The sequence below is a fragment of the Macaca fascicularis genome, chromosome 11 (assembly GCF_037993035.2).
Source record: "Macaca fascicularis isolate 582-1 chromosome 11, T2T-MFA8v1.1".
Taxonomy (NCBI): Eukaryota; Metazoa; Chordata; class Mammalia; order Primates; family Cercopithecidae; genus Macaca; species Macaca fascicularis.
The window spans coordinates 129581205-129600567 of NC_088385.1; the positions used below are offsets into that span (position 1 = coordinate 129581205).

At 44.1% G+C, this 19363-nt stretch overlaps 1 protein-coding gene across 4 annotated transcripts in view; it reads right to left on the minus strand.

Annotated features, from left to right (window-relative positions):
- ZCCHC8 (zinc finger CCHC-type containing 8) overlaps positions 1 to 19363 on the minus strand; it is a 32223-nt gene extending 12860 nt beyond the window's left edge. The window contains exons 1-5 of one of the 4 annotated variants that reach the window (XM_065525267.2): positions 19014 to 19363; positions 17254 to 17294; positions 9890 to 9964; positions 7296 to 7401; positions 5925 to 6002 (exon numbers count right to left, since the gene is read on the minus strand). In XM_065525267.2, coding sequence (XP_065381339.1) covers positions 5925 to 6002; positions 7296 to 7401; positions 9890 to 9964; positions 17254 to 17294; positions 19014 to 19214 — 501 coding nt within the window. In that variant the 5' untranslated portion in view covers positions 19215 to 19363. Of the gene's footprint in view, positions 1 to 5924; positions 6003 to 7295; positions 7402 to 9889; positions 9965 to 17253; positions 17297 to 19013 lie in introns of those variants that run through there. The other 3 variants (XM_065525268.2, XM_065525269.2, XM_074008288.1) reach the window with 3 other exon arrangements.

The following is a 19363-nucleotide window of genomic DNA, read 5'->3' on the forward strand; positions in this document are numbered from 1 at the left end:
TTTCTTCCCATTCACTCTTTTCTTGTCCCTCCAATTCTTTTTGAAAATTCCATACAGACAAGTGGGAAAAGTGGTACAATGAACACCCAATGTATCCTTCACCTAGACTGAACAATTGTTAGTAGTTTAACATTTTTGTCTGCCTCTCTCTTTACACATACACTGAACACACACACATACACTTTTTTGTTTGTTTTGAGATAGGGTCTCTGTCGCCCAGGCTGGAGTACAGTGGTGCAATCTTGGCTTACTGCAACTTCTGCCTGCCAGGCTCAAATGATCCTCCCACCTCAGCCTCCCGAGAAGCTGGGACCACAAGCACAGTCAGCTATTTTTTTGCCCAGCTATTTTTTTGTATTTTTAGTAGAGGCAGAGTCTTGCCATGTTGCCCAGGCTGCTCTCGAACTCCTGAGCTTAAGTGATCCACCCGACTCAGCCTCCCAAAGTGTTAGGATTATAGCCGTGAGCCACTGCACCTGGCCTCACATATACTTTATAATTTTTTTTTTTTTTTTTTGAGGCAGGGTCTTGCTCTGTTGTCCAGGCTGGAATGCAGTGGCATGATCTTGGCTCATTGTAACCTCAAAGTCCTGGGCTAAAATGATCCTCCTGCCTCAGTCTCCCGAGTAGTTGTGCCACTACACACAGCTAATTTTCTTTTTGTTTTAGAGATGGGGTCTTGCTATGTTGCCTAGGCTGGTCTTAAACTCCTGGCCTCTAGCAATCCTTCTGCCTCAGCCTCCCAAAGTGCTGGGATTACAGGTGCTGAGCCACTGTGCCTGGCCTCCATTTTTTTAATGACACTGCCCTCTCTCTTGAACATTTCCAGTAATGCTTCTATACCTATCACTGGGCTGAGTTCCTAACATTGGAGCTTCCCAATGACCTCCATGCAGCCAAATTCAATAGCTAGTTCTCACTCTTCATCTTTCTTAACCTATCTGCAACAATTGACACGATTTTTCCTTCCTCCTAAAAACATCTTCCTCCCTTGTCTTCTAGGACATGCTTCTCCGTTCTCTTCTTTCCTTGCTGACTGAGCCTCAGTCTTCTGTGCTAGACTCTTCTCATCCCTCTATCTCCCATGTATTAGAGTGCCCTAGGTCTCAGTCCTCCTCTTCACTTTCACTACCCAGGTGGTTCATGATAACCCATGGTATGAAGTATAATATATATGCTTACTACCTCTAAAAGTCAAGTTATTATTATTATTATTTTTTGAGACAGAATTTTGCTCTTGTTGCCCAGGCTGGAGTGCCACGGCGCAATCTCAGCTCACCGCAACCTCTGGCTGAACCTCCTCGGTTCAAGCGATTATCCTGCCTCAGCCTCCCAAGTAGCTGGGATTACAGGCATGCACCATCAGACCCGGCTAATTTTGTATTTTTAGTAGAGATGGGGTTTCTTCATGTTGGTCAGGCTGGTCTCAAACTCCTGACTTCGTGATCCACCCGCCTTGGCCTCCCAAAGTGCTGGGATTACAGGCAGAAGCCACTGTGCCTGGCCTAAGATATTATTTTTTAATTATTATTTTTTTCACTGGGAGCATAGATTCAAGTTGCCCTGAATATATGTTCTCCTTTAAGTTCAAGTTCTGATCCATCCTAACCATCGATTTTATATATGGAAGTGTCAACTTGACAGCTCTCAAGGGGTGTGTGAGTGGCATCTCAAACTCACCTGCTTAAAACTGCACTGGATTCCTAGCCCCCTCCAAAACTGTTCCTCCTCTAGTCTTCCCCATCAGAGAAAATACGATGACATTCTTCCAGGTTCTCAGGACAAAAACCTGAGTCACTATGATGACTCTCTTGCTCTCATATTCTGCATCCAATTCATCAACACATTTGATCAGCTCTACTTCCCCAGTACATCCACGTTCTAACCACTTCTCAGTAGCACCATTCTCACCCCAGTCTCAGTACCAATTTCTCTCACCTGAGTTGAATACAATAACTTCCTAACTGGTTTTCAGCTTCCACAGGTAACCAGCTACAGACTATTTTCCACACAGAACCCAGCTCTTTTAAAAACTCAATTCATGGCCGGGCGTGGTGGCTCACGCCTGTAATCCCAGCACTATGGGAGGCTGAGGCGGGTGGATCACGAAGTCAGGAGTTTGAGACCAGCCTGACCAACATGGTGAAACCCCGTCTCTATTAAAAATACAAAAATCAGCCAGGTGTGGTGGTGTGAGCCTGTAATCCCAGCTACTCAGGAGGCTGAGGCAGGAGAATCGCTTGAATCCGCGAGGCGGAGGTTGCAGTGAGCAGATATTGTGCCACGGCACTCCAGCCTGGGCGACAGAGCGAGACTCTGTCTCAAAAAAAAAAAAAAAAAAAAGTCCATTCATATCATGTCACATTTCTACTTAAAACCCTCCATCGCTTCTCATCTTACAGTAAAATCTAAAGTCCTCATTACAGCCTATTGGACAACCTACAGATTCAGACCATGTGCTCCAGACTCTAAGGGCCTGGTTTTTTTTTTTTTTTTTTTGAGAGAGTCTCACTTTGTTGCCCAGGCTGGAGTGCAGTGGCATGATCTCGGCTCACTGCAACCTCCGTCTCCCGGGTTCAAGCGATTTTCCGGCCTCAGTCCCCTGAGTAGCTGGGATTATAGGCTTCAGTCACCATACCCAGCTAATTTATGTATTTTTAGAAGAGATGAGGTTTTGCCATGTTGGCCAGGCTGGTCTCGAACTCCTGACCTCAGGTGATCCGCCTGCCTTGGCCTCCCAAAGTGCTGGGATTACAGATGTGAGCCACTGTGCCAGGCCAAGGGCCTGATTTTAAGCCCTGCCCTGGCTTTGCCACTCACTAACCCACTGGCGAGTTACTTAGCTTTCCATCTCTGTTTCCTCATCTGTACAACTGAAGCCTAAGAGCACCTTCACGAGTAATACCTGCAGTAAGCTTAGAACTTACATGCCAGGTAGTGCTCCTGCCTTGGGCTTTCTATTATGCTTCCTACAGCCTGGAGTGCCCCATGCAAACCACAGCCTCCACTCACTTCCTCAATTCATCCAAGGTTCAGCTCTGAGAGGCTGTCAGTCACTATGCAAACCACCTACTCCACAGCTACTCTCTGCTTTCCCTGCTTCATTTTTCTTCAGGACGCTACCTTCCCCGACTAGAATGTAATTTGATGAGAACCAGGACTTTGCCATTCTTTTCACTGCTGTCTCCCTGGAACCCAGAAGGATCCCTGGGACAAAGCGGCATTCACTAAATATTTTCGTATTTGTTAAAGGTTTAAATTAATAAATAAAGAAAATTCCCAGTTTCTAGGCAAGTGCCACTTTTTTTTTTTTTTTTTTTTTTTTTTTGAGACGGAGTCTTGCTCTGTCGCCCAGGCTGGAGTGCAGTGGCACGATCTTGGCTCACTGCAAGCTCCTCCTCCCTGGTTCACGCCATTCTCCTGCCTCAGCCTCCCAAGTAGCTGGGACTACAGGCGCCTGCCAGGACGCCCAGCTGATTTTTTGTATTTTTAGTAGAGATGGGGTTTCACTGTGTTAGCCAGGATGTTCTCAATCTCCTGACCTCGTGATCCCCCCGCCTCAGCCTCCCAAAGTGCTGGGATTACAGGTGTGAGCCACCGCGCCTGGCCGCAAGTGCCACTTTCAATCCCAGAACCTCGGGGTCAGAAGGAAAATGAAACACTACCTCATTCAAATTCAGAAATTTTTCTTTAAAGTGCCCTGATAACATCTCAGTCCCTATTTGACTCCAGTAATACTGAATTCACTTTTATTAATGAGAAGTGCCATTTCACTTGTTTTTTTTGTTTTCTTTTGAATGCCAGGTCATATCATTTCTCACATCTCTGATAGAAATTTGAACTTTCTAAGCGCTGAGTTGAAATGTACCTTCTTGTAGTCAATTCAATCACTGGTCTTAATTCTGCCACTTGGCACTTTAAAGGGTGATTTAAAGTAACTTTTACTCTTTTACAAACAACAGCCTTTATCCTATTTGTAGAGACGGGACATCCTTTGTAAGTTTTCCTTTCAATAAAGTTTGTGGGCTCTTTGTCATCCCAGTAGGCCTGTATCTCTTTCTTTTATATATAGATATATATCTATAGATACATATATATATATATTTTGTTTGTTTTCTGAGACAGGGTCTTGCTCTGTCACCTAGACTGGAGTGCAGTGGCACAATCATGGGTTACTGCAGCCTTGACCTCAAGCAATTCTCCCACTTGAGCCTCCTGAGTGGCTGGGACTACAGGTCCATGCCACCACACTTGGGTAATTTTTTTTTTTTGAGACTGAGTCTCACTCTGTCACCCAGGCTGGAGTGCAGCGGCGAATCTTGGCTCACTGCAGCTTCAGTCTCTTGGGTTCAAAGCAATTTTCATGACTCAGCCTCCCGAATAGCTGGGACTACAGGTGTGTGCCACCACATCTGGCTAATTTTTGTATTTTCAGTAGAGACAAGGTTTCTCTATGACAGCCAGGCTGGTCTCGAACTCCTGACCTCAAGTGGTCCATCGGCCTCAGCCTCCCAAAGTCCTGGGATTACAGGTGTGAGCCACTTCGCCCAGCCACACTTAGCTAATTTCTTTTTTTTTTTTTTTTTTTTGAGACGGAGTCTCGCTCTGTCTCCCAGGCTGGAGTGCAGTGGCCGGATCTCAGCTCACTGCAAGCTCCGCCTCCTGGGTTTACGCCATTCTCCTGCCTCAGCCTCCCGACTAGCTGGGACTACAGGCGCCCGCCACCTCGCCTGGCTAGTTTTTTGTATTTTTTTTAGTAGAGATGGGGTTTCACTGTGTTAGCCAGGATGGTCTCGATCTCCTGACCTCGTGATCCGCCCATCTCGGCCTCCCAAAGTGCAGGGATTACAGGCTTGAGCCACTGCGCCCGGCCCACACTTAGCTAATTTCTTAAGAATTTTTCGTAGAGATGAGTTCTGGCTATGTTGCCCAGGCTTGTCTGGAACTCCTAGACTCAAGTAATCCTCCCACCTTGGCCTCCCAGAACACTGAGGATTACAGGTGTGAGCCACTGCACCCAGCCTAAAATTGTGGTATACTAATATGGGATCATACTACATAAACATGAAAAACAGTTTTCCTTCAATATTATATAATCCACTGTTACATTACCTTTTGAAATACTATATGCTGCGCTGGGCACGGTGGCTCACGTCTGTAATCCCAACACTTTGGTAGGCCAAGGTGGGCAGCTCACAAGGTCAGGAGTTTGAGACTAGCCTGACCAACATGGTGAAACCCAGTCCCTACTGAAAATACAAAAATTAGCTGGGCGCCTGTAATCCCAGCTACTCGAGAGGCTGAGGCAGGAGAATTGCTTGAACCCGGGGGGCAGAGGTTGCAGTGAGCTGAGATTGTGCCATTGCACTCCAGCCTGGGTGACAGGGTGAGACTCCGTCTCAAAAAAAAAAAAAAAAAATTATAAGCTGCAAAATCATACTACTACATTGTATTAACACTAATGAATTTTGCATAGGTATTGAAAGGCTGGCTGTAGCCTAAATGTAGGTCATCCCTGTTAACTTCTATTTTTCACCTACCATTTGAGACTGTCAATACTTTAAATTCCAAATTTGCCATCTGTTATATTAGCTATCTATCCCTCTCAGCTTTAGCCATGTATAAGTTCAACAAGCATGCTTTCTATATCTTCATCCAAGTTCTTGAATAAACAAAGTGGTTGGTCAATACAAAAACGAAGTTCTCCAAAGTATGTTTACTGTGCCCCAGGTCACAACGCAATTATTATTAAAAAGCAAACTGTAATATTTAGAGGCTAAAGTCCAAACTGCTATTTACCACAAAAAGATGCTGTTATCAAGTGAAGACATGACTATACTACTTTATCTTTTAAACACCACCCAATTGACATAGGATAGGAAACACCTACTGGCAGAATTCAAAACTGAAATGTCCAAACTTACACTGAAAGCTTCCTTGCTGTTCTTAATGGCACAGGACTCGTCCACTTTGTGGTCCTCCTCTAGCACAATACTGGATGGCTAATACAAAGAAAAACACACATTACAATGGGTAACCAATTTTTAACAAGTTTAAATGGAAGTTAGTAAGTTTAGAAATTAAGCTAAGAATGTTTATGAACGACATTTCATGTGGGAGAATGGAAGATGTAAAAGGAGAGCTTCTTCTGAAGCATTAGCATGCACTATGACTTTTTTTTACCAATATTAATTATGCCACTTTCAACACTTAAACTGGCAAGGCAGATAACCAGAAAGATTAAAAATACATAAGTTTTTTTATTTTTATTTTTTTGAGATGGAGTATTGCTCTGTCGCCCAGACAGAGTGCAGTGGCCGGATCTCAGCTCACTGCAAGCTCCGCCTCCTGGGTTCACGACATTCTCCTGCCTCAGCCTCCCAAGTAGCTGGGACTACAGGCGCCCGCCACCTCGCCTGGCTAGTTTTTTATATTTTTTAGTAGAGACGGGGTTTAACCGGGTTAGCCAGGATGGTCTCGATCTCCTGACCTCGTGATCCGCCCGTCTCGGCCTCCCAAAGTGCTGGGATTACAGGCTTGAGCCACCGTGCCTGGCCAAAAAAATACATAGTTTTACATTACTGGTCAATACTGATAATATAACCCTCACAGACCTCAAGCCACTACAAAAGTTTCCTCGAATCAAAAATAATATTCAGTATGGTTTTTATTGTTAAATGTATTTTGTTTGCTGAATCTTTAAAAATTGTATAGAATACATAAAAACCAAAGGCGATAAAAAACACAATCAATCAGAACACTCTGTTCTCCAAAGCCTGAGGATAAACAGCTAAAATTCCTTATTTGAGAAATTCTATTTACCTTAATTTTTAATTAAAAAAAAAAGACTCAGATATCATCACTCTCCTTTTTTTTTAAACATAAATGCATGATCCAATATTCACATTGTAAAACTTCTTAGATTTCTTTGGGCACACAATTGATTTTCTAAAAACAAGTAGTGGGAAAAAAGGACAGCCCACAAGCTGGTTGGTTTTAGACAAAAGGAATCCATCTTTTGTAAACCCCAGAAACTTAGATTTTTTTCTGGCCTAAAATTAATTTTCTGCCCAAAACCACACATCCAAGTTAGGCAATGTAAAAAGTCTGAGCCACAATCTAATAGAACGCCGTGTGGCTAAACCAGTCAGGCTTCAGAAAAGCAAGCCAGTGGAAGGAGACGTGGTGAATGGTGTTAATCATTTTGGTTTTGATTCAAGAGGATCCTTGTGGCCCAATAATTCGCAGTGAAACGCATAACCTACTAATCTTAAAGTCTCTTAAATTTGAAATACCTGGGGCAAAAGATTAAAGGCAGTCTTTTCCACATCATTTTTCTGCTGTTCCTCAAATCTTTTTACTAAATTTGATACAAATTCCTCTATTTCTTGATGATATTGCCTGTGTAAGAGGACAAAATGGTCAGAACCCAGACAGAGTAAAACATTCAATAGACTGAAGTCTTACACATTACTATAAGATGTCACATGTGAATGTTGTTGTTTTTCAGAAGTTTAACAAATCACCGACTCTCTGTAATACTCAGGAACATATTCCTTAAGACAAATTACATATTGTTACCAAGTTAATAAAATAATTATGATAAAGTAACACAGTGATTGGCATAACTGCCAATCAGCTGTGCAAAGAATACACGGATTTGATTTATAAATTCTGTGTACTTAATTTTTTAAATAGATACTACAAGTAAATGGTTCAAAATCCAAGAGAAGTAAAATGGTTACATAATGAAAAGCTCCCTTCCTACCCTGTCTCCTGGCCATCTATTTCTGCAACACAAAGATAGTCGATATATATTCAGGTCTTCCACATCCTCCTCCCAGAGATTCTTTTTTTTTTTTTTTTTTTTTTTGAGACTGAGTCTGGCTCTGTAGCCCGGGCTGGAGTGCAGTGGCCGGATCTCAGCTCACTGCAAGCTCCTCCTCCCGGGTTTACGCCATTCTCCTGCCTCAGCCTCCGGAGTAGCTGGGACCACAGGTGCCCGCCACCTCGCCCGGCTAGTTTTTTGTATTTCTTAGTAGAGACGGGGTTTCACCGTGTTAGCCAGGATGGTCTTGATCTCCTGACCTTGTGATCCGCCCGTCTCAGCCTCCCAAAGTGCTGGGATTACAGGCTTGAGCCACCGTGCCCGGCTAGAGATTCTTTATACATACATAAGGAAACACCAATATAAATATGAAACTGGAAAAGATAAAATCAAAATGCAAAGCAAGAAAAAATACTGAGGTCTACTTTCCCCAGCCCTCCAGGTCAAGAACCAAGCTCATCATATATTCTGTAGTGCTCAGTTCAGGAGGTGTCGAAGGAGCCCAAGTCTTTTACGATGTAATCGGGGAGCCATAATGTCTCAGACTCAGTTTCCTTTTCACAGACTTGATGATCTTTTAGGTATCTTGTAGCTCTGACATTTTAAGATTTCTGCAGGTGGATCACTTGAGGTCAGGAGTTCAAGACCAGCCTGGCCAACATGGTGAAACCCTGTCTCTATTAAAAATACAAAAATTAGCTGGGCCTGGTGGCGGGCGCCTGTAATCCCAGCTACTTGGGAGGCTGAGGCAGGAGAATTGCTTGAACCCAGTGGGTGGAGGTTGCAGTGAGCCAAGATCATGCTAGCCTGAGCAAAAAGAGGGAAACTCCATCACAAAAAAAAAAAAAAAAAGAGAAAAGAAAAGAAAAAAGAAAAGCCGGGTGCGGTGGCTCACATCTGTAATCCCAGCACTTTGGGAGGCCAAGATGGGTGGACCACCTGAGGTTGGGAGTTCGAGACCAGCCTGACCAACATGGAGAAACCTCATCTCTACTAAAAATACAAAATTAGCCAGGTGTAGTGGCACATGCCTATAATCCCAGCTACTTGGGAGACTGCGACAGGATAATCACTTCAACCTGGGAGGTGGAGGTTGTGGTGAGCTGAGATTGCACCACTGCACTCAAGCCTGAGCAATAAGACCAGAACTCCATCTCAAAAAAAAAAAAAAGAAAAAAAAGATTTCTGCAGGTTAAACACTAGGTGAATGGTGCAGAAATGAGACCGTCATGAGCTAGAGGGTTACTGATTCTAACCTGGGCATGGGAGGGACAATAGTGCTACAGCCCAGTCGTGCCCAGCACCTTGCTGCTGTATTTAGCATCCAGCTTCCCCACCTCAGAGCCTTGGGTTCCACTTCTGCTGAGATAGAGTAGGTTATGGACCTGGCATTGTTCCTTCTATCTTCTTGACCTTGGTCAGCATTAAGAAGACAACAATATGACTAAGTGACTTTCAAGGGAGCAAGCAACTATGTGAAATGTCTATGACCATGCTCTGCAGAAGGGACAGAGCAAACCATTTTAGAAACTCTCAGCAAGCACTGCAGGAATGCACAGGGTCACCCGAAACCCTGATGCTAATGGTTTGCAAAGTCTTATTTTGCTGTTAAAAGAAATAATCAAGTGAGTAGGCTTTGAAGATGGCCAACATGGAAAACTCAGTTACCTGATTCGGAAAGAGAAATAGTGAACGTCATTGTTATTGTTACAATGATAGTGATGATTTTTATTAGAAGCCATTTATTGAGCTCTTAGAGGTGCTCATGTAGCTACCTCACAGGCAGTTACTATGACTATCCTGTTTTCCAGTGAAGTAACGGATGATGTAGCAAAGATCTGTGACCTTACCAGGTTCACAGACATAGAAAGTAAGAGTCCAGATATTCAGGTCACTGTGACCCCAATGTCCTTGCTCTTAATCATGATTCCTTATGCTTTAACTCCAGGGTCATTTTAAGTAAAATAATAAAAATGATATAAGTACAAATGAAAACGGCATATTTATAAAGTTGTTCCATAAACACATTATTATTTTTAGGAGAGGGAAAAAATTACTTACTTTGAAATAGCATTGTTCATGAATAGAATCTGTAATATAGGTCCATCTAACTTAGTATCGTTCACCAATATTCCACTAAAACAGAAGTTAGAACATATTCTTAGAAGACATTTAAGTAAAACTTGCATACATATATACAAACGCATAACTTTTATACATTTTTTATTTATTTATTTATTATTATCATACTTTAAGTTCTAGGGTACATGTGCATAACGTGCAGGTTTGTTACATATGTACACTTTTTTTTTTTTTGAGACGAAGTCTCGCCTGTCGCCCAGGCTGGAGTGCAGTGGTGCAATCTGGGCTCACTGCAAGCTCCGCCTCCCGGGTTCACGCCATTCTCCTGCCTCAGCCTCCTGAGTAGTTGGGACTACAGGCACCCGCCACCTCGCCCGGCTAGTTTTTTGTATTTTTTTTTTTAGTAGAGAGGGGGTTTCACCGTGTTAGCCAGGATGGTCTCGATCTCCTGACCTCGTGATCCGCCCGTCTTGGCCTCCCAAAGTGCAGGGATTACAGGCTTGAGCCACTGCACCCGGCTACATATGTATACTTGTGCCATGTTGGTGTGCTGCACCCACCAACTCGTCAGCACCCATCAACTCGTCATTTACATCAGGTATAACTCCCAATGCAATCCCTCCCCGCTCCCCACATTTTTTTTTTTTCTTTTTTGAGACAGGTTCTCACTCTGTCGCTCATGCTGCAGTGCAGTGGCGAGATCTTGGATCACTGCAATCTCTGCCTCCCGGGATCAAGCAATCCCACCTCACCTTCCCAAGTAGCTGGGACCACAGGCGCAGAACACCATGTCTAGCAAATTTTTGTATGTTTTATGGAGACAGGGTTTTGCCATGTTGGCCAGGCTGGTCTTGAACTCCTGAGCTCAAGGGATCCACCTGCCTCGCCCTCCCCAAGTGCTGGGATTACAGCTGTGAACCATCTCACCAGCCTTAAAATTCTTAAGTACCAAAGATCATATAGTATTTTACACATACTGCAGTTTTCGCAAGAAAATTATACATTTTCACCAATTCTATCTACTTTAATAATTTTATACAGAGGCATCACTTAACTTTTTTTTAAATGTTTAACAACAAATTAAGAACTGCAGTTAATCTTTCAGTTTTCAACCAGTTTGCCTAATGGTTAGCTTCCTTACAAATTAGGGGGAGGGAAGGAAGGACTAGGTAAACAAGTAAACGAGCAGGTTACAAGAATATACTTCCTTTTTTTTTGGGGTGGGGGGATAGAGTCTCGCTCTGTTGCCCAGGCTGGATTGCAGTGGGGCGATCTCAGCTCACTGCAGCCTCTGCCTCCCAGGTTCAAGCAATTCTCCTGCCTCAGCCTCCTGAGTAGCTGGGATTTTAGGCGAGTGCCACCACACCCAGCTTAATTTTGTATTTTTATTTTTATTTTATTTATTTATTTATTTTTGAGATGGAGTCTCACTCTGTTGCCCAGGCTGGAGTGCAGTGGTGCGATCTCAGCTCACTGCAAGCTCCGCCTCCCGGGTTCACACCATTCTCCTCCCTCAGCCTCCTGAGTAGCTGGGACTACAGGCGCCTGCCACCACACCCAGCTAATTTTTTTGTATTTTTAGTAGAGACGAGGTTTCACTGTGTTAGCCAGGATGGTTTCTATCTCCTGACCTCATGATCTGCCCGTCTCGGCCTCCCAAAGTGCTGGGATTACAGGCGTGAGCCACCACGCCTGGCCCAATTTTTGTATTTTTAGTAGAGACGGGGTTTCACCATGTTGGCCAGGCTGGTCTCGAACTCCTGACCTAGTGATCCGCCTGCCTCAGCCTCCCAAAGTGCTGTGATTACAGGTGTGAGTCATCATGCCTGGCCAAGAATATACTTCTTTTTTCTTTCTTTTTTTGTTTGAGACAGAATCCCGCTTTGTTGCCCAGGCTGGAGTGCAGTGGCGAGATCTCAGCTCACTGCAACCTCCACATCCCAGGTTCAAGCAATTCTCCTGTCTCAGCCTCCTTAGTAGCTGGGATTATAGGCATGTGCCACACATCTGACTAATTTTTGTATTTTTAGTACAGATGGGGTTTCATCATGTTGGCCATGCTGGTCTCAAACTCCTGACTTCAGGTGATCTGCCGGCCTTGGCCTCCCAAAGACCTTGGGCTACAGAAGTGAGCCACCGTGCCTGGTATATTTCTTTCTTTCTTTTTTTTTTGAGACAGAGTCTCGCTCTCTCGCCCAGGCTGGAGTGCAGTGGCTCGATCTCGGCTCACTGCAAGCTCTGCCTCCTGGGTTCATGCTATTCTCCTGCCTCAGCTTCCCGAGTAGCTGGGACTACAGGCGCCCGTGACCATGCTTGGCTAATTTTTTTGTATTTTTAGTACAGGCGGGATTTCACGATGTTAGCTAGGATGGTCTCGATCTCCTGACCTCGTGATCTGCCTGCCTTGGCCTCCCAAAGTGCTAGGATTACAGGCGTGAGCCACCGTGCCCGGCCTGTGCCTGGTGTATTTCTAAAGGAATCTAAATGAATGTGGCTTGGAAGTATATACGAAAGAACACTTTATAAATAGATAGACTCTTGGAGGGCAAAGCATATTGTACTAAATATCTCAAATCCAAGATTCTAAAGAGATATAAAAAAAGTATACTATTCCTGGATTTGACTTTCAAATACTACAAAAAACAGAACTAGAATGTAGCCTAAAAACCTGTAATATATCCCATGGGTAACCTGGGGCCAGATAAATGTCTGATTCTTCCTCTTCTCACCTGCCTCATATTCCTTTACCTGTATAGCATGTGAAATAAATGTCTCTATTTGGAATTGTCCATATCAAGTAAAGAAATAAAATAAGAGGCTGGGTGCAGTGGCTCACGCCTGCAATCCCAGCACTTTGGGAGGCAGAGGAGGATAGATCACGAGGTCAGGAGTTCGAGACTGGCCTGGCCACCATGGTGAAACCCTGTCTCCACTAAGAAAAAAAAAAATACAAAAATAAGCCATGCATGGTGGCACATGCCTGTAAACTCAGTAACTCAGGAGGCTGAGGCTGCACTCCAGCCTGGGTGACAGAGCAAGACGCCTGGCCAACCAGGGATGTTTTTAAAAGTCACATGCAGCTGTATGGTTCCTAAATTGAGTCCAGTTTGATAAACCAGCTATAAATATACTCACAGTTGGAGAAATTTGAATATGGTAGGGACATGATTAAGGAAGTCATGCCAGTTATTAGGTGTGATAATTGAGTGGTGGTTATGCATGAAAAAGTCTCTATTTTTAAAAATACACATTGAAATATTTGGGCTGAAATGTGTATGTGATTAGAAGAAGGCAATATGGTAAAAATATTAAATGTTAAATTAAGTGAGGAAAATATGGGTGTTAACCATACTGTTCTTTTCATTTCTTGTATATTTTCACAATAAAAGTAAAAGAAGGCCGGGCAAAGTGGCTCATGCCTGTAATCCTAGCACCTTGGGAGGCTGAGGATGGCAGATCACCTGAAATCAGAAGTTGGAGACCAGCCTGGCCAACATGGTGAAACCCCGTCTCTACCAAAAAACAGAAAAATTATCCGGGTGTGGTGGCACACACCTGTAGCCCCAGCTACTCGGGAGGTGTAGGTGAAAGAATGGCTTGAACCCAGAAGTCAAAGGCTGCAGTGAGTCAAAATCATGCCGTAGCACTCACGCCTGGGCAACAGAGTGACACTCTGGCTCTGTCTCAAAAACAAACAAAGTAAAACAAACAAACAAACCCCAACAAAATGTTTATTAATTAAATAAAGAGGAGAGGGCTGGGCACGATGGCTCATGCCTGTAATCCCAGCACTTTGGGAGGCCGAGGCGGGTGGATCATGAGGTCAGGAGTTTGAGACCAGCCTGACCAACATGGTGAAAAACTGTCTCTACTAAAAATACAAAAATTTTTATTTTTAGGTGGTGTGCACCTGTAATCCCAGCTACTCAGGAGGTTGAGGCAGGAAAATCACTTGAACCTGGGAGGCAGACGTTGCAGTGAGGCGAGATCACACAACTGCACTACAGCCTGGGCGACAGAGTGAGACTCCATCTCAAAAAAAAAAAAAAAGAGGAGAAACAGACTAAGCCCAGTGTAACCCCAGGACTTTGGGAGGCCGAGGCAGGAGGATCACTTGAGCCTAGGAGTTTGAAACCAGTCTGGCAATTTGGCAAAACCCCATCTCTAAGCTAAATACAAAAGTTAGCCAGGTGTGATGGCATGTTCCTATGGTCCCAGCTACTCAGGAGGCTGAGATGAGAGGATCACTTGAGCCTGGGAGGATGAGGCTGCAGTGAGCAGTAACTGCGTGACTACACTCCAGCCTAGATGACAGAGTGAGAAATTGTCTCGAAAAAAACAAAAACAAAACAAACAAACAAAAAAAACCAAAAAACCAGGAGACACTTCTGATTATAAGTTTCAAAAATAAGGACTAAATCAAGAGACATGAGAGTACAAATTTTATCTAAATAATTTCATTTGTCTTTTTTCCTTGGTTTTCTGTACAACACTTTATCAGCCTGACAATATGGAGGGCACTAATTCTAAGAAAATACTAATTTATTTCTTTTTCATGATGCTAATCCTTTGTGCTTATAAACTGGCAAAGCCTATACATGACGCGGTAATCATTTGAACTCAGATAAAACTCACCCACTTTAAGATAAATATTAAATGTTTAAATGATTGACTCCATTAGAAAATGTATACTTATCTAAATAAAATATCTTATATAAAAATTACGACTTTTATGAGGAATCCTAGTTATATTTAATATACTTAAAACCTAATCAAAAATCAGTTTATTTTATTAAGCCTCCCAAGTAGCTGAGACTACAGGCACATGCCACCACATCCAGTTAATGTTTAAAAAATTTTTTGTAGAGATAGGGTCTCACCATGTTGTCCAGACTGGTCTCCCACTTCTGGTCTCAAGCAATGCTCCCAACGTGCTGAGATTACAGGTGTGAACTATTGTGCCCAGCCAAAACTGAGTTTAGATACACAAAGTGAGCTCACATAGAGAAAGGACGATGAGATATAAGGAAGATAATTTGAAATATTGGCCGGGTGGGTGGCTCACACCTGTAATCCCAGCATTTCAGGAGGCCGAGGCAGGCAGATCATGAGGTCAGGAGATCAAGACCATCCTGGCCAACACGATGAAACCCCATCTCTACTAAAAATACAAAAAAATTAGCCAGGTGTGGTGGCAGGCACCTGTAGTCCCAGTTACTCAGGAGGCTGAGGCGGGAGAAAGGAGAATTGCTTGAACCCAGGAGGCAGAGGTTGCAATGAGCCGAGATCACGCCACTGCACTCCAGCCTACGTGACAGAGCGAGACTCTGTCTCAAAAAAAAAAAAAAAAAAAATCTGAAATATTTCTAAATTCTAAAATTTAAACTTGTAGTCACCACTGCAGCCAGTTATTCCCACTGGTGCCAGGGACTAAAAAGTACATGTGAGGCTGGGCACAGTGGCTCACGCCTGTAATCCCAGCACTTTGGGAGGTTGAGGTGGGCAGATCACTTGAGGCCAGGAATTCGAGACCAGCCTGGCCAACATAGTGAAACCCCATCTCTACTAAAAATATAAAAATTAGCTGAGTGTGGTGGTGGGCACCTGTAATCCCAGCTACTTGGGAGGCTGAGGCAGGAGAATTGCTTGAACCCAGGAGGTGGAGGTTGCTGTGAGCTGAGATAGTACCACCGCACTCCAGCCTGGGGAATAGAGTGAGACTCTGTCTCAAAAAAATTAAAAATAAATAAAAATAAATAACAAAGCGCATGTGAACTTATATCATGGCACCTCCAAATTCTGAAAGCTTGAAAATACCATTTCTCATAATCTGTACTTTAACAAATACTTTAGATTTAGTGACTGTTAAATAAATTTATATTTTGAGATACCAGCATTTAATATTTTTGTTAAAGTTAGGTGCCTAGGCTGGGCATGGTGGCTCATGCCTGTAATTATAGCACTTTGGGAGGCCTAGGCAGAAGGATCACTTGAGGCCAGGAATTTGAGCTTGAGCAACAAAGCAAGATCCTGACTCTATTAGAAAAAAAAAAAATAGCTGGGCGTGGTGGTGTCTGCCTGTAGTCCTAGCTATTCGGGAGGCTGAGGCAGGAGGATCAAGGCTTCAGTGAGCTATAATTGCAACACTGTACACCAGCCTGAGTGATACAGCTAGATGTTGTCTCAAACAAAAACAAAAACATGACCAGGCGCGCGCAGTGGCTCACACCTGTAATCCCAGTACTTTGGGAGGCCAAGGCGGGCGGATCACGAGGTCAGGAGATCAAGACCATCCTGGCTAACACGGTGAAACCCCGTCTCTACTGAAAATACAAAAAAATTAGCCGGGGGTGGTGGGGGTGCCTGTAGTCCTAGCTACTTGGGAGGCTGAGGCAGGAAAATGGCGTGAACCCAGGAGGCAGAGCTTGCAGTGAGCCGAGATTGTGTCACTGCACTCCAGCCTGGGCGACAGAGCGAGACTCCCTCTCAAAAACAAAATGAAAACAAAAACAAACAAACAAAAAAACATAAAATCAGATGCCTAAATGCAAATCTACACACTGTATCTTTTTCAAAGGCACGTTACTTTTTCTTCTAAAATGCTGATTCTTCCATTGTTTCTATTTATGAACACATTTTAACTATGTAAATAAATCTTCAGCTAGAGTATAATCTTTTTTTTTTTTTTTTCAGACGGAGTTTCGCTCTTGTCACTCTCAGCTCACTGCAACCTCTACTTCCCGGGTTCAAGTGATTCTCCTGCCTCAGCTCCCAAGTAGCTGGGATTACAGGCGCCCACCACCATGCCCAGCTTATTTTTGTATTTTTAGTAGAGACAGGGTTTCACCACGTTACCCAGGTTGGTCTCGAACTGACCTCAAGTGATCCGCCCACCTTGGCCTCCCAAAGTGCTGGGATTACAGGCGTGAGGCACTGCACCTGGCCCACAATACTATAATTTTTTTTTAGGTGCTGGAATTATAGGCATGAGCCACCAGAGCAGCCAATATTGTAATTTTAATTCTAACTTTGTAGAAATGTTTGTTAAATAGGAATAGCTAGGTTAACAACTTGCCTATTCTGAACATTAAGTAAACATTTTCTGGATTTTGTTTAATAAATACTTTCACCCATTATTGAGCTTACAATTTTAATCCACTTATGAGAATTCAGACCTTATCCCCACAAATAAAGAACTATTACTTTGACTTCTTCAGAGTATGCTAAACAAATAAAAATGATACAAAAATCGCATACACTTTTTACAAAGAAATTGTGATTAAATATTAGTATCAGGATAAATAATAAGGGACAACTATGGATTAATTTCAAAAGTCTCATACCTTGGTCGAGTTAGAATGTTCAATTTTCGTTTAAGTTCTTGATGTTATTATTTGTTAAGGAGGATAAGCCCTCATTTAATAAGGCAGATCATAAAATTCAACTACTACTACTGTAACTTTTGGTATCATAATATTATAAAGATAAAAGACCCATGGATATTTTGAGGATGACACACTTATTGAGCTTCTATTTTGTTGCAGGGGTAGGGTTTTGAAACCCAAAATTAAAATACAGTTTTTATCCTTTCGAACATACATTCTAAGACACGATCCTGAAGTTCTACAGACTAACAAACCGAACCCAAAACATTATTAAATCATCAGTGTTCCTGTGAACAACCTTTCAACAACCACTATGTGATAAAGAGAATGCAGTATAACGAGCTGTTAACAACTTTAGAATGTGGAATAAATCTATGGATATCCACTGTAGAATCCTTTCAACTTTTCATTTTTTTTGAGACAGAGTGTCGCCCTGTCGCCCAGGCTCCAGTGCAATGGTGTGATCTCGGCTCACTGCAACCTTCGCTCCCAGGTTTAAGCGATTCTCCTGCCTCAGCCTCTCGAGTAGCTGGGATTACAGGCACGCACCACCACGCCCGGCTAATTTTTTGTATCTTTAGTAGAGGCAAGGTTTCACCATGTTAGCCAGGCTGGTCTCGAACTTCTGACCTTGTGATCAGCCCGCCTCGGCCTCCCAAAGTGCTGGGATTACAGGCGTGAGCCACCGTGCCCGGCTTCAATTTTTGTATTTCGAAAATTTTCCTCACAATGTGGAGGAAGATGACATTCTGAAAAAATAAATCAGGCTTCAAAAACCTCAAAAGCTGATATCCTGGCTGGGCGTGGTGGCGGGCGCCTGTAATCCCAGCTATTCGGGAGGCTGAGGCAGGAGAATCGCTTGAACCCGGGAGGCGGAGGTTGCAGTGAGCCGAGATCGTGCCACTGCACTCCAGCCTGGGCGACATAGTGAGACCCCATTCCCCCATCCCGTCCCTCCAAAAAAGCTAACATACCAGTCACCTTCAGTTCTCCTTACAAATTTTAAAAGGAAAACTACCCGAACCAAAGTTATCTATCTACCTATAAAACTCCTAAGAACGTAAAAAAACATACTAGCAAATCAAGAAAAATCTGCAATCTTGTAACTCAAGTCTAACAGAAACTTCTTTGGCGCTTTTTCCCAAGGTGCTGCAAAGCATCTTCAGCACAGAAGCGAGCTCCGACTGGAAGAACTCTAAAATTAATCCCCAATTTAAATCAAGCAATTAACCAATTATCTCAGCACACCCGGATTCCTTGAGGTCCCCAACTCTGCATTCTGGGACCACTAGCGTTTGCCCCGGTATAAAAACTGATCCCGCGTCTAAGCAGCCGGTATTTCATCACCTACAACTATAACATGACGGCACAACTTGAGCGTGGCTGCAAAATATGAAACCTTATCACGACCTCAAAAAGAGGCGGGCAAGCAGGGGCCTGTGTACAATCTGTCAGGTGAGCAGCCTAAAATAACCCTAAACCCGGGTGGGAGGCAAGAGTGGGTCTGGTCAGGAGACGGCCTCCCTGAGGGGAAGAGGTCTGCGCCGAGGCGCCGGGGCAGCCTGCGCGCCCCAAACCCTAGACTCTCGGCCCGCCGGCGGGTGACAGAAATCACTTGGAATTCTGGCCCTCCTGGAATTTCCGCCCGCGCCCTCACCCTCTCCCGGCGCTGCCCCGGCCCCACGCCCGGGTGACAGGGCCCAGCGAGCGGGAAGGATATTCTCGGCGCGGAGCTGCTCGATGGTCTCCTCGCACTGCCGAAGCCGCTCCCGTAGCTCCGCGTCGCCGACCCCATTTTCGTCCTCCTCGTCGCCGTCCTCGTCCTTGAAGCGAGTGTGAACGGGCTTCAGAATCGACTCCTCTGGGTGGTCGAACGGCTCGAACAGCTCTAGATCGCCAAAATACACCTCCGCCGCCATTTTGGGCTGTGGAAAAGATTCGAGAAGAGGCGGAGCCGGCCACCAGGGCTGGGGGACGAAGGTTGGAAGGCGCCACCACTCTCCAGAGCTCTGGCCGCGCGGAGCCACCCGCTAGGGTTTTGTCCAGACGCAGGCCGCGAAAGCTGCAC